A 15193-nucleotide genomic window follows, 5' to 3' on the forward strand; every position below is an offset into this window, starting at 1 on the left:
TATTTATCTGGCTAACTTCCATGATGAAATAGCATTTCTGACTTCATTTTCTTGGGTTCATCATCCATTTATTTGAATTCATTTAGTATACTTTTGATATTATACATTCCTTTAAGTGCATTTAAATTAATTACATCCTGAGTCATCTTATTATGCTTTAGGTGGTACAACATGTGCCTTAATGGTGGTAATTTTCTTTTGAGTGGCCTCCTCTCTGGTTTCATTGTTCTCAAGCACACGCTTCTTCCCAAGGATCTAGCGTCTCTAAACTCTCTTGCATGGTATTTTGACTTTGGTCTTGCATGGCTTTTATCTTTGTTCTAACTGTTCCGCTTGCTAAGGAGGTAGACCAACCTGCAGGCAATTTGGATCTCTGTCTCAGCTTAGGGAAGGAACATCCATCCCCACCAGCAGTCATAGTTGTGAATACTTTCTTGCTTATTGCTGAAAGGAACAGCTACAAGTATCCTGGTTTGCAGTTTTGGTAGGCTCGTAGAAAGTGAAAGTCTTATACTCAGGAATTAGGAGGAATCTTAAAAATCATTTAGTTCAACTCCTACATTTCAGAGGAGAAAACCAAGGTCCATGGAAATGGTGTCATTCTCGTAGTCACATGGGAAGCCTTTGAATAAGTTAAATCAGGGTATCTCAAAAGTCTTAGTAAAATTTTAAGTAACAAAGTTTAATTTTTAATCCAATTTTAATATTTAATTATATTTTAATTTAAGCTACTAAAGCTTAAAACTACACTGAGACTTTTGGGATGCCTTGTATATAGAATTCCCCTTTACTTTTGCCCTTCCCTAAGCCAGTAGAGTGTAAGCTCTTTGAGAGACCTATCTCACTTTTGTATCTGTAGTGCTCAGCACAGTGTGGCATATAGTAGGCACTTACTGTCTGAATGAGTGAAAAAGCATTTATTAAGTCCTTAAAATGCTCCTTATGATAAAAATATTTGAAAAAGAAACCAATAAATGTTGTTCAAAGCAAATAGTACTTTTTTTTGGTGAAACTCAAAAAAGTTTCTCCCAGCAAGTTGAAGCCTCTTTCTTCTCACTATAAATCATCACACTTTCTGGTAGTGTGTACTTCTGTGTTTTTGAATAATGCCTCACAGAATAAAGCAGAATGTTGCGTGAGGACCAGTCTGGCTCCCTTGGGAAAGGCTGGCTGAAGAGGGGATGATTTTTTGTTTTGTTTTCTTCATACCAACCCTTAACAACGATTAAATTATGGAATTTTGCTCTGTGTTGATGGCCAAATTGAAGAAATTACAAATCTTTGAAGTCAGTTTTACTTAATGAATGCTAATGTTTTACTAGATTATTATTGTTTAATTTAACTACATAGCCATAGCCAAGAAAAAAATCATCTCCAGGTAGCCACATACTGAGGATGAACTTCTCTGTCCTTTCCTATGTTGATTAGTGAACGGTTCCCCTAATTATACCCAAAGACTTTCCAACATGGCAGCCTGCCAGAATGTGTGATCTGGCATAACCTTTGAGAACTCATTCCCTTCCATGTTCAATAGATTCCTTGGGAGCAAATTTTTGGGATGACGTGGAGAAGAGTTGCCACAAGGTGGAGAAGAGTTGCCACAAGATGAGTTGTGATCTGCATCATCAGAGCAGACATCCAAATTAATGAGAATGCAGATCCATGGGGGTATTTGAATTGTCTTCTCAAATACTATACCTGGCAGGGAATGGGACAAATTTCTTTTCCATAAGAACCTCTGTTCTTTTGGCAAAAACCTCTGGAATGAGTATACATGAATGAAAAAATTATTCAGTCTACAAAATTTGTTTCCATGCAATTTTCAGAAACACACCTATTATAAAAAGAAAACTATTTTTTACCTTACTGTTTTCAATTCATACCTGAAAGTATTGCCAGGGAGGAAGAGACCCATTGTATGTCAACTCTCCTTATGTATAAAAGTTTATTGAAGCATTATCTGTTGAACCACTCAGACTACAAAATAAATGTTTAAAAAATGTGTGTCTCAAGGTGATGGGTTATACACTTTTATTATTTTGCTCTTTCAGTCATTGTTAAGAGTGACATTTTGATGGCATCTAATGTTTGGGTTTTTTTCTTTTTTTTTTCTCCCTGCATTACAGCTGTCTGTGAAAGTGGTTGTCTTAATGGAGGTAGATGTGTGGCGCCCAATCGCTGTGCTTGTACATACGGCTTCACAGGACCCCAGTGTGAAAGAGGTAAAGACTTCATGTTCTTTATATAGAAATATGTTGGGGACAGAAGTCTGTCTTGTGTGGAGCAATTATTTTGGCTACATAATTACTTTATGAGCTTTGTTGAGTTGATTCAAGTTAATTTTTGAGGCCTCTTTTTGTTGTTTTCTATTGAGACAACTGCTCCTCTCAGTTTTATGACCTGATGCTCTTCATAATCATGTATCACTCTTCCTACTAAGATTTTACAGATGAGTTCATATTCTAACTTAGTATTGTCTTTGGCAAGCCATCTCCTTCCATGTGGTATGTAAATTCATTATTTTCTCACTAAAGCATTTTCTAGGCTCTTTTAATCTCCTTTTTGTAAAAATTAATTTACATGGGTTAAACTTGTGGACAAAATTAATATAATCAACACTGATGGCCTTTCTGTTGTCCATTTACCATTTTTCATTTTCAGTAACTTTAATTTAGATTAAATAATTTTAATTGCATACCATGTATTTTTCTCATTATCGTTCTTTTTGTAAATGACAAATTATGATCTTAACTCTGACAAGTCAGTCTGACTATGTAAGGACATACTGCCGACTCTCAGGATTATTTCTGAGCTAATGACAAGTCTCTTCCTGTTTTTTAAAATGTAAGAGTTTTATTCTTTATGTTATTTGATGCTCATCATTTCCAGTGTCTACTAGTTCTTTTATTGTTTAAGAAAGTATTCATGATATTTAGACTAAAGACTTCTGTATAATACAATTATCTGGCCTCTCATTTCTTTTTCCAGAACCATTTTCCAACTTTGCACTGAAGCCACCAAGTATTAGAGTTTATGATGATTTGATATGGAAGGTCTTATTAAGTTCTTCATAGAATTTCTCTGCCATGTCATTCTCAGTAACTGATGTCGGTGAATAAATTGCAATCATTCTGAAGATGGTCTTTTTGTAATATTTATCATTGCAATGTGTGCTGACCAAATATTCCCTGATATTTCCTGAAGCCTCTAGGTGTATGATAAAAGCCACTCTGCCAATTCCTTTCTTTGATTCTTCAAGGAGTGCTTCCATTTAGCTGCAACTTCCTTCTCTCTTCTTGTTTTATTTATGACAGATGGAAGGTACTGATTCTTTTATATGTGAAGTTTAGTCCCTGAAAAGGGGACAAGAAATAACATTCGTGTAAGGAAAACTGAAAAAAATCCACTTGTGAAGAAATACAAAATGTTGAGACACACTATCTGGTTTCTGAGAACCAGATAAAGAACTGGCTATCAAATGAATACACTTAGAGGACATGTTTAAGACAGAGCCATTACTGAGGTAACATGGATGCAGGGTATTATAGTCCATTGGGTCACTTGCATGTGACTATTTTAGCACTTTGAAGTTTATAACTGAGAAATTATAAGTCAAATAACTGGGGACTAGGGGAAGATTATGTAGAGACTATTGAGTTCATACTTGACTGAAAGGTAGAATTTCTTGAGTTTTCCACATTAAATAAAAATGAATCATTGACAGCCAGGAAGCTCTGACTTGAGTTATGGAAGCTATAAGAAGCCAGAGAAAAGGCTTTCAGAAGAATCTATAATAAAAGATAGAATAAACAGAAGCATCAACTGAGCATAGGAAGAGTCACAAGAAAGTGGGGATAAAAACAGAGACGGCTTCTAGCTGAGACAGCTGATTCTTCACCTACTTTGATGGTAGTCTGCTGATTTGGAAGAGAGGTAATACTTTGGTGATTGGCTGGAAAAATGCTAGAGCATCTTCTGGAAGCTCACTAGAGTGTTGAATTCTGTTGCTAGGTGAAGGGCTATTGGGACATATTGTTATTTATTTCCATCTATAGCCTGAGAAAGGGGAAGCCTCTCAGGTGTGTCTGAGTTGTCTTCTATTCACCTCTAGTTTGAGAAGGAAAAATAGAATGGGAAGACAGGCTTTGCATCTTCTTTGCTGTAAGAAGAAGCTTGGAGCTGATTAGACAAAGCAAAATCCCTTCCTATTTGCAGATCTAAGAAACTAGGTAATTCTTTGCTTAAAGGAACTGTTTGTCACTGAAGGAGCATAATGCTTTTTTCAGCACCCCTTTAAAGGCTGTGAGTTTAAGCACTCATTATTTCTTCATTTGCTGGAAAAAGTAGAAGAGAAGTGGCTTTGTATGGTATAGATTGTTCCTGAAGGAACTGAGGACATCAAAGCTTACTGGTGCAGATTTGTGCATTGCCCTTGGCGCATGGATTTCTGAACTCACGTACCCCTTGTCTATATATCTATAAGCTTGTGTCCACTCTTCCCCATGGACCCTTTATTGCTTTGATGGGAGAGTGTGACCAAGGTCTATGAAGAGGACTATATTTTCATTATCTCTGCTTTTGCCTTCTTTTGAGTAAGTATTATCATTCTTGTAAAAACACAAGACAAAAGCCCTGTTGTTTAGTAAATGTTTTTTATTTGAGTTAATGGGGTCATGGCCACTGATTTTATGTAAATAGCAAGCATAACAGAGGGGACTCAGAAACTACAGTGGCAAGTAGTAGGAGTGTATTTCTCCCACTCTAGGGTGAACCATAGGTCCTTGAGAGAGGGAGTTTTGAGTTATAAAGTTGTGGTAGTAGCCCCTCTTTGAGAACAGCAGCCCTGCCAGGGTGAATACAGCCAGCTCAGAGACCTTCAGTGGGCATCTATGATATGCCTGGGCTACCCAAGAGTGTCAAGATTGATATGTTTCCACTACTCCAGGCATTTTCACTGTCTCTTTCTGATGGCTGAAATTCTTTGCCTCCTCATCTCCATGTCCTGGCTTCTATAGCTTCCTTCAAGTGGTTCAGAGCACTGGGCCTGGAGTTAGGAAGATCTGAATTCAAATCCAGCCTCAGACATGTACTAGCTGTGTGCTTCTGGATAAGTCACTTAATTTCTATTTATCTTAGTTTCCTTATCTGTAAAATGGGAGTTATAATAGATAGCACCTGCCTCATAGGGTTGTTATGATGATCAAATGAGACAATATCTGTAAAGCACTCAACCCAGTACATGACATGCAGTAGGCACTTAATAAATGTTTGTTCCCTCTCTCCTTCCTTCCCTTCAAGTATAGGAAGGCTTTCCCAGTCCCTCTTAATGCTAGTGTTTTCCCTCTGTTGATTGTCTCCGATTTATCCTGTATGTGTCTTGTTTGTACATAGTTATTTGCATGTCTTCTTCCCCATCAAACTGTGAGTTCCTGGACCACAGGGACTGTCTTTTTCCTTTCTTTGTATCCCTAGCGCTTAGTATGATACCTGGCATGTAGCAGGTGCTTAATAAAAATGCTTGTTGACTGACTGACTGACTTGACTCTACCAATATGCCCATTCATTAGCCACCAATCATTTTACATTTAGTGTACAGAATCAAATTATCACCTTTACTCATTTGTAAAATGTGGAAAATTAAGGCTCTTTTCAACTGGCCTAATGGAAGAAAGAAGAGTATAAATAGAATCATGCCCTATTGAGTCTTTAATCTTCTTAAAAGGATGCTGCTTGAATATAAGCTTTTGTGTTGAGAAAGAAGAGAATCTAAAAAGAGATCTTAGAAGTTGCCTGGATTTAGAGTTAAAAGGCTACCCATTCAGTTCATTTATTCATGTAGGTATACAGAAATGAATGGTTAGCTCAGCAAGTTAAAGTAATTAGCTAATTAGGCATAGTTTCAATTCTTGTGTAGATCATTTAGCTTTTTACACTCTGTGGCTACAGATTTTACTCCAGCCAAGGTTTCCACTGAGCTGCTTTTGGGAATGCTTGTACATCATTATCTGCCTCTGGTGTGCCTTTCTTTGGAGATCAGTGACCTCCTCCTCCCTTTTCCCCCTGCCCGCCAAATTTTTACAGATTTCACCATGGCTGTTTTGGGGAACCAGGAACCTAATGAATTAAATGATAAATGCCTTGGATTCTAGGAGGGAAGTGAAATAGGGAAAACAGGGCAAAATTTTAAGTAGACCAGATTTTGTCTTTGTTCTCCCATCTAAATTCCTGAATCTTGCCCATGTCACCTTCGACATCATAGCAAACTGCACCCCCACCCCCCACCACCCCTGCTGTGCCTATATTTGGCTCTTGCCCAGGAGTTTATACGCCTTCATATGCTGACCTTTGGCCATCCCAGTTCCTTTCTATCCACCTTCTCCCTTTCTGTAACAGGAGATAATTTGAGGAAATAATAGTAGTGCCCGTTTCTATAGCACTTTGAGATTTACAAAGAGCATAGAAGAGAGTAGTTTTAAAGGAGAGTAGCCAGAATTCTGGCTGGGGTTTTAGAACGAGGCAGTAGATGTAGCTTATCCCATATGGGAAGTTTGGCTTAGGTGGGCAAGGGAAATCAACAGTGGGATTGAATGGTTTCTTTTCTGTACTGGGGAGATCTGAGGATAATTAAAGACAGAAGGGAGCTGGTGTTGCTACTTGGGTATATGATTCAGGATTTGGGAATGTTCTGCTAATTTATTGATTTCAAACATTTCAAAGGTACCACTAGGTCCTTGCAAAGTATTTATCATGCATTATACATGTACATACAACATGGTAATACTATACGGCTATATAACTTGGCTATATCTTCAGGAGGAAAATTAATTAGAGAGCAATGTGTTTTCAGTATTTTCATCATTCTGGCATAAATAACTTGCTATTGAGGGAAAAGAAATTGTGGAATGGAGGGTATTAGAGGGAGTGAGATTTATTTTTGGCTTAGATTTTATATATTAGCCATCTAAATTAATTGATTTCCACCGGATGACTACTCAGTCGTACTTTGTGTGTGCTTTATTAGTTGATACTGAGATGGGTGGGTTAAGGAATTGTACATTTGTAGCCTGTGTTGTTATGACTTAAGTTTGGTTACTGTTACGGAGGCTATTTATACATCATTGGTTAGGATAACAGACTTTTAGTAGACAAATTTGATTTTAGCTAATTCTATTTTGAATTTTAAACATGATAAGTACCCTTTCACATTAAATTATTGTGAAGTTACCTTCTCAATTTGATATCTGACTATTGCTTGCTTGTACAATACAATTCTTACTTGCTTAAAGTTTGTGTCTATCCAGATACTAACAAGGACCTGTAAGAAATCTGAACAGTCTCATAAGGTAATGGCTTGCCTCCATAACGCCAAGCCTCTGGGTAGTTAGAATCATCTTGATTTTTAAAAATGTGTTTTGTCATCTAGATAATGGAATCACCTAGACACAATCTGAATTTGTAAATACCTTCCTCTGGCTTAAGCATTTGATAGAGTTTAAACCACCCTAGTAATCTTTAGAAGAGACTCTTCAGGGTGTTTCATAGACAACTTTTCAATCATAAATTTTTCCTTTTCAAAGCATAAAATGGTATTAACAAAAGTAGTGATATTCCCTCATTGCTCCATCTGGAGCTCTTCATCTGGTGCTGGCAGGGTAGAACCATGCATACATATTCTTCAAAATCTTGATTCATTTGTTGTTTGTATTTAAATTCCTACTTAAACCTAAACTGTGAATGCAATATTGGGATCTTTGCCAGAAGAAAGGAAAGCCTGTTGGATATAATGCTAGGGGGGATGTAGATATATATCATCATGGAAAAATTGTTTGAAATAAGTTTGAAGAAAAAAGAGTAAGGAGGGGAAAGTACGTGACTTGGAATATACAATTAAAGTATAATGGACAGGAAATAATACATAAATAGATCAGGATATCTGTTGAGTGGAAAGAGCTAGCAAGTACTTCACGTAACATAATATAGTAAAAAGTACTAAGTGGTTAAGGGAAGTAAATGAAGTTTTGAAATGGTTGAGACAATGAAGTAGGGAATCAAAAAAGCTAGCTTCTAAATCCAACTCTTGCTCAGATTTGTTCATCTAACAAACATTCATTAAGTGCCTACTGTGTGCTGAGCACTGTGGTAGGCACTATGAGAGATACCAAACCTTAGATAAGACACAGCCCCTGCATGCATGGAGTTTATAGTCTAATGAGGGGAAGGGGATAGGCTATAAGCGCAAATGACAAAAATACATGGTAACATATGGCAAGTGGAGTAGAGAGATGCCAAACAAAATGCTATGTGAAGACCAATGGGGGAGGTTGTTACTGACTAGGGTGTAACAGAAAATAGGGAAGAGGTGATATTTGAGTTGGGGTGTAATAGGAGAATCCAGCAGGTGAAGAAAGGGGAAGGGAGTCCATGCCAGGAATAGGAAGGAGCATGAGCAAAGTTACAGAGGATGTGTTGCGTGGCTTTGGGGAAATCTCAATTTTTAGTTGCCTTGGTTTCTCTCTCTGGCTATAAAAATGATGTTTTCACACAGTAATGGTTTAAGTTTTAATACATGCATCGTGTTTTAATAAGTGGATATAAAGCAGTTGATGAACATTTCATGCTACAAAATCCAGGAACAGAATAACTAGTTTGTTTAATGAATGGAAATGACTTGCGTATAATAATGAAACTGTATATTTTGGATACATTTAGCCTATAAAAAGAACATGAAAAACATTACCTTTCCACATAGGCATGTCTGAGTGAAATTTAGAACCAATATACTCTTACTCATGTTACCACCCCCTCCCCCTGCCTGCTTCACCCAAGGTCTGGTGGCAAACCCCCATATTCAAAAAATGACTTGATATTTTTTTTTCTGAGGGATTTGACTAAATAGAGGCTCATTCTCTCTTCTATGGAAGCCATTTTTATAGAGCTGTGTTTCTGACAGTGACTTTGCATAATTTTTAATTATAGGTGGCTATTGTTAAAAGCTCCCAGAATGAATCCCACATGTGAAAGTCTCGTTCTCAAAGTGCCCTTAGAGGACAAGAGTGCAGTGAGTGGCTTTATAAACTATGTGTAGTTTCTTCTTTCCAAAAGGCTACAAGCAACAAGCTGTTTCCACTGAGTGATGCTGCAGCCCTTTGTGTGCCCCACTCACTGTATTTAGTCTAAATGGAAAGCCAAGTAACAATGTGTAGATAGCAGCAGAAGTATGTCCTAAAAGTTACATTGCATTTAAGTGGTATTGCGACATTTGGCAGCTGGCAGACAGTTGAAGAAACTTGATTTCCCTAGAATTCTTCCAAGAAATACATCTGTTGACATTGACGTTTATTTTCTGTGGTTGTGTAATCCTACGCATGTATTGCAGGAACACATGCTAACATGGTAGTTAAGGGTCTCTATGTATGTTGTTATCAGAGTTTTTCATGGTCTTTATAAATCAATTATGTATTCAGGGTATAGACTGAGCAGATGTGGTCTCATCTTCAAAGACAGTTAACTTTTCCAACTTTAGATAGGGTGTTTAACCATTTGTGAACTCTAACCAAAATAAGGCAAGGTTTGGGGTTTTTTTAAGTTAAGAATTGAATTAAAAGGCCAGATTTTAGTACTTGGGCCAATTTTCTCTCTTACGTGTTTAAAAAGAATACACTAGAACACATCTTCCCGTATATCTAGAGGTACTTGTTCGTCCTTCATTTTTGAAGAGGACATCACCAGAGTGTCTTGACTTGCGTGTGAATTGGATTTGAGTAAGGCAGAGCTGTGCAAAGACATCTCTCTTCCAATCATTGCAGTCTTCACTGAATTAAATCATCATAGGTCTCTATTGGACTCCTATATATAAAAATTTTTTTAGAAAGCTGTTGCTGAAGGATGAAACTTGAGAGGTAGTATTGCTTTCTGAAATGGGTGTGGTTGTTAGGTGGAGGGACCCAGGTCACAAAATAGAAAATCTCAGAATCTGTTTCCCAACTGAAATTGTGGTTTGGGACATTTTAATGACTAGCACAGACTTCATTAGTTTAATATATATTAAAATATGTATGGAAATTCCTTCCAGTGATGCCGATAAATAGTCCATCTGTAGCATATAGTCTTGGAAAGTTGCCCTCAGGATGCTGAGAAAGTAAGTGATTTACCTGTGTTGGAGGCAAGATTTGAACCCAACAGTTCCTGACTCCAAGGTCAACCCTCTAGCTAGTATTCCATGATACTTCTCAGTTTTCTGAGGTTTCACAATTCCTTATTGGTTGTTCAGCCCTGTGATGGATGTTAAATAAGTATAAGACATTCTTTCCCTTCAAGGAGGGTAAAACCTTGATGAGGAGATGTGACATCCATTCTGACTGACAAAACAAGGCACAGTTGGTGTTAACAGATGACTATGAGAGTGGAGAATAGAGTTATTAGCATTAGGCTGCAATGGTCAGGGAAGCTCTCGTAGAGGAGTTGACTTCTCAGTTGGTCTGAAAGACAGGCAAGATGAGTGAGGAAGGGCATGAATAAATTAGGCGCAGAAACAAGGACTGTGGCATTTTCCAAGGGACGGAGAGGAATAAAAGGATGACCCTTCTCAACAATATGAGGTTATCTAAACTTATACAAAACCTTGGAAACCTTTTCTTGGAAGAGGAGACTGTTGTCTGGAGACCATTTTCACGGCTTCGTAGGAGAAGAGTAGCTAGGGCAGGTCTCACTCTCTCACCCACTAAATTTTATCTCCATCAGGATATGATGCATGAACTTCAGGGACTTCATTGTGGTTGCACTCCAGTACACCTGAAGGTCATACATTTCCTTTATTATGTATCCCTTATGACTGAAGTAATATGGTAGAGCAGATAAAGGGAGGTTCACCTTTGAGTCTGGAAATCCTAGGTTTAAATTCTGCTTTTGATGCGTCCTAGCTATGGTCATGTGCAAGTTCCTTAACTTTTCAGCATCCCCAGGCACTTTTCTAAGACTGTTACAGATGAGTTGCAGTTGGGTCTGCATTGACAGGAGGAGTTTCCACACCAGGAGTTGTCCACAGGGATTAAATCATAGGTCAGGACAAACAAAACAAAACCTTATACCAAGTCTTGTGTGTGTCTCATCATTGGGAACACTAGGTAGTTACTTATGCCCACTCTGTGTGTCTACATTGCCCCTGGGTGACTTGCTGCTATGATTTTTTTGAGATTGTGGTGTTCCAAATTTGTAACCATATAGCATTGCTAATAGAATATTTTATGTTTTTAAAAAAATCTATCTTCATACAGTGAACAGCTTGGGATTGTTAAAAGCACTGCACAATTTCCCAAATGCAATCCAGCCCACGTTCATTCTCTTATTCATTGCTGAATCCAAATCCCCTGCCTCTTTGTAGTGCCTGTCTCAGATTATTTTTAGACTGACTGTAAGTATTAGCTTAACCCTGGGTACTTTGAATATGAGATCTTTATCCAACAAACAGTGAATTGACATATGGGAAGAACTGAACCACATCAATATTGATATTGATTGATATTGCTATTCTTGTGATAAGTGAAACCAGAAGAGACACACACGTGGCATTCAACACATGTATCTTCTGGTTTCATTTATCACAAGATATATATGTCCCTTTAAGTCTTTTTTCATATGTAGCAGCTTCATGATGAAAAGGACAGAAGTGTTTTTGTGTAAAGGAAAAGATTTATATTAATTGTCAAAGTATGTAAGATATAGCCACTGTCATAGACAAATGTTTTGATGCCTGAAAGGAATAAGAAACAAAATTTTAAAAATAAATGCTGCCAGGGCAGCTAGGTGGTGCAGTGGATAGAGCACCAGCCTTGTAGTCAAGAAGGACCTGAGTTCAAATGCAGCCTTAGACACTTACTAGCTGTTTGACCCTGGACAAATCACTTAGCCCCAATTGCCCCAAATAAATAAAGGCTGCCAATATGTTATATATATATATGTGTATATATATATATATACACATATATATACAAATATATATGTGTGTGTATGTATATATATGGATTAAAAAACATGTCTTTCAGACAGATTTGGACAATCCAGGACAGAAAATGATCAGTGGTATAAATATGAAGATTCAGATTTCTTTGTGAATAAAGAATGATGTCATGCTTGTTTTGGGAACTGTTTAATGTTTCAATGAGTTGAAAAATATCTTTTATTTATTAACAACTAGAGAAATGTTAGTGTATAAAAACATAATTTCAAGGGCATCAAAGCTATAAAACATTGTTTTGAAGCCTTTAGAGCTTCAAGTATTATGAGTACCTCAGCTCATTTGCATATAAGATTATTATATTTTTAAATTTTATTTTATTTTATTTTTGTTTGTTTTTTTCATATAGGATTGCTATAGAAGAAAGTAAAACAAAAAAAGAGAAATCATATAAACAGAGATTTGGAGACTATGATTAAGAAGTACCGTCTATTTGACAAGAAATCAGGAGGCACTCATTAAATCATTGAAGGCGTAGAAACCAGGTATAGGAAACTGAGAGAAAAATCTGACATAGGAATGTGAGGAGATTAATTGGGGGAGGCTGAAAAGCTTCTTTGTCCGAGTTGTGGCAATTAGAAGCAGTCAGCTTACAGAAGACTTCAGATGAGTGATCTCTGATAGGTTAGAAATAGAATTGACCTCATTGGCCAAAAGCTAGAGGGACAACTAATGCCCTCAGCTCTACGTGGAATTGGAGAAAGGCGAAGCTCCTGTCCCAGCTTCCTTTATGTCTTCTAATTTCTTCTATCACAAAAAGATGAATATTGATTTGGTTCAGTTTGTCAAATAGTATGTCAATTTGTTGTTTGTTGGATAAAGATCTCGTATTTAGAATATAATTAATGTTGATAGTCTCAAAGCTATGTTATTGTTCTTCCTCCTCTCCAGAAACATTGTAGTCTTCCACTCTTCTACTTTCTAGCTCCCCTTTATGTTTTGTCTACTCCCATTAGAATGTTCCCTCTCTGTTTCTGTCTCTCTGTCTGTGTCTGTCTCTGTCGTTCTGTGTCTCTCCTTCTTTCCCTCCCTCCCTCTCGGCTTCTCTCTGTCTTTGTCGCTATGTCTCTGTCTCTCTGTCTCTGTCACTGTGTCTCTGTTTCTCAGCAGCCTTAGCCCCCTTTTCCACTACTGTCCCTATGGAAATTCTAAAGGGGGTTATCTTTCAAAACTTCCTTTAACTTACTGGCAGCTAAACTGTTGGTGATGAGCCTTGCAATTCATACTGGACTTTATGCTTCTCTGGCATAACCTTCTGAGACTTTGGACTAGAACTTTGTAGAATTAACAAATTACCGATTTTCTTTGCTTCTCTAGACTGCTTTGGAATATACAACAGTGTTCATATTCCTCAGCACTAAACAACAGTCAGGGGGTACCCTCAGTTCCAAAAAGAGATTCCACACTATGATTAACATGTGAATGTGAGAGTAGGGAACTATCTTTTCTATTTGTATGGACAGTGCTTAATAAATGCTTTTTCATTCATTCATTCATCATGATGTGGACAAAGGTCTCCTGAATGGCAGAATTGCTGACCTTGTGCTTACTACTTCTACGTTTTCCGATAAGTAGATTGGATATTCCATTGATTAGTGAGAATTGGCATCAGAGTTTTAAGAAATCTGCCCATTAAATATAACACATCAAAAAAGACACTATGAAATGCTTTTATTTTTCCATCTGTATTTGAGATGGAAATTTAAATATCTAACTCAATAAACATTTATTATATGCCTACAACATTCCACTGTACTAAATTCTGGGGATGCAATTAACAAAAAGAAAGTCAGTTCCTACCTTCAAGGAGCTTACAGTCTAAAGTGGGAGACAACACACAAAAGGAGGAAGGAAAGGGTAGGGGAGGAGGTAACCCACATGGGGCAGGGGTACATCTTGTTCAGTGGAGTTGAAACCAGGCAGAGCAGAAGGTTGAAAGAGGAATATATTCCTTCTACTTACTAAAATAGCTAAGAATGCCAACAGTACATAATACATGAACCAAGACTGGCTCTTTATATTTTAAATGCTTCTGTTTTCAGAATGAATTACCTTTGCACTAACTTCACGCTGTTTTATAAGGTTATCCCCTTTTCCCTCTGACACATAACTCATTAAGAAAAACCTTTACAAGAAAACAACAGAATAGGGGATTCACTGTAAGAGGAAGTAAAAATGTTGTAATTCATAATGTAACTTTATCTCTAAAACCAGAAATGACCTTGATCTTTCACTGCCTTTTCTGCTAGAGGACACTATTGAAGCACATATTATGGAGGGAACTTACCCAGGCTAGAATAAGGCCATCATGTTCCCTCTGAAGCCTTACCTTCCTAAGGCTTAGCTCAAGTACACCTGCCCGTAAAGCCATCTCTGATCTACCCCAGCTCTGAATGCTCTCTCATTCCTCAAATTACCTTGTATTCATATACATATTGTATGCCTTAGTGGAATCTAAACTTCAGGAGGACAGGGACTGTTTTATCACCTAACAGTACCTTATGCTTAGTAGGCATTTAATCATTTTGTTATAGTGAATTGACTTGACTTGAGCACCATTTAGCTACATTAAAATGTTTATTTTGATGCAGGTAATACACCTGGTTCTATATCACATTTAACCTTGGTGAATAACTGAAGAATTGTAGTTTTTAATTCTGAAATCTTACAGATAAAGCTTTTATGTCTGTTAGAAATTAATTTGTTTGTGCTCATAATTAGAACTAGTTGGTTAGAAATTCAGATGCTAAGCCAAAGGAATGGTTTTTAGGGAGTAAATTTTTGGTACACTATTTGTATGATTATTATCAGTACAGATTTTTGGGACCATGGGGCTCTTATTTTAGTTACAGTAAAAGAAAAAAATAAAGCAGTGGCATACATTATATTTTAATAGTTCAAATCTGATGTTGGACAATGCCTCAAAATAGTACAAGCTTGTGAATTATCTTTCTCTTCTCTATCAGTACAATCCTCAGGCACAAATTTACTTTTTAAAGTATATTTTACAGCAGAACACTGCTTGGAGAGGGAAATGGCTTTCTTTTCAGACCTTATGTAGGCCTCTTTTCTTTTCCTACACTGTTGTTCCACGGTGCCAAGAGGCAAGTTGTCACCAAAAAAAACTAAGAGAGGTAATTACTGCCTTTCTCTAAGCCAATTTGTAGTGGGAGCTGGGAC

The 15193-nt window shown here is 37.2% G+C and overlaps 1 protein-coding gene across 1 annotated transcript in view; it reads left to right on the top strand.

Moving 5' to 3' along the window:
* Positions 1-15193, top strand: part of FBN1 (fibrillin 1) — a 311665-nt gene that overhangs the window by 59512 nt on the left and 236960 nt on the right. The window contains exon 5 of the mRNA XM_036734672.1: positions 2127-2222. Within this exon, the coding sequence (XP_036590567.1) occupies positions 2127-2222 (96 nt within the window). The remainder of the gene's footprint in view (positions 1-2126; positions 2223-15193) is intronic.

Source organism: Trichosurus vulpecula, chromosome 8 (genome assembly GCF_011100635.1).
Source record: "Trichosurus vulpecula isolate mTriVul1 chromosome 8, mTriVul1.pri, whole genome shotgun sequence".
NCBI classification, from domain to species: domain Eukaryota; kingdom Metazoa; phylum Chordata; class Mammalia; order Diprotodontia; family Phalangeridae; genus Trichosurus; species Trichosurus vulpecula.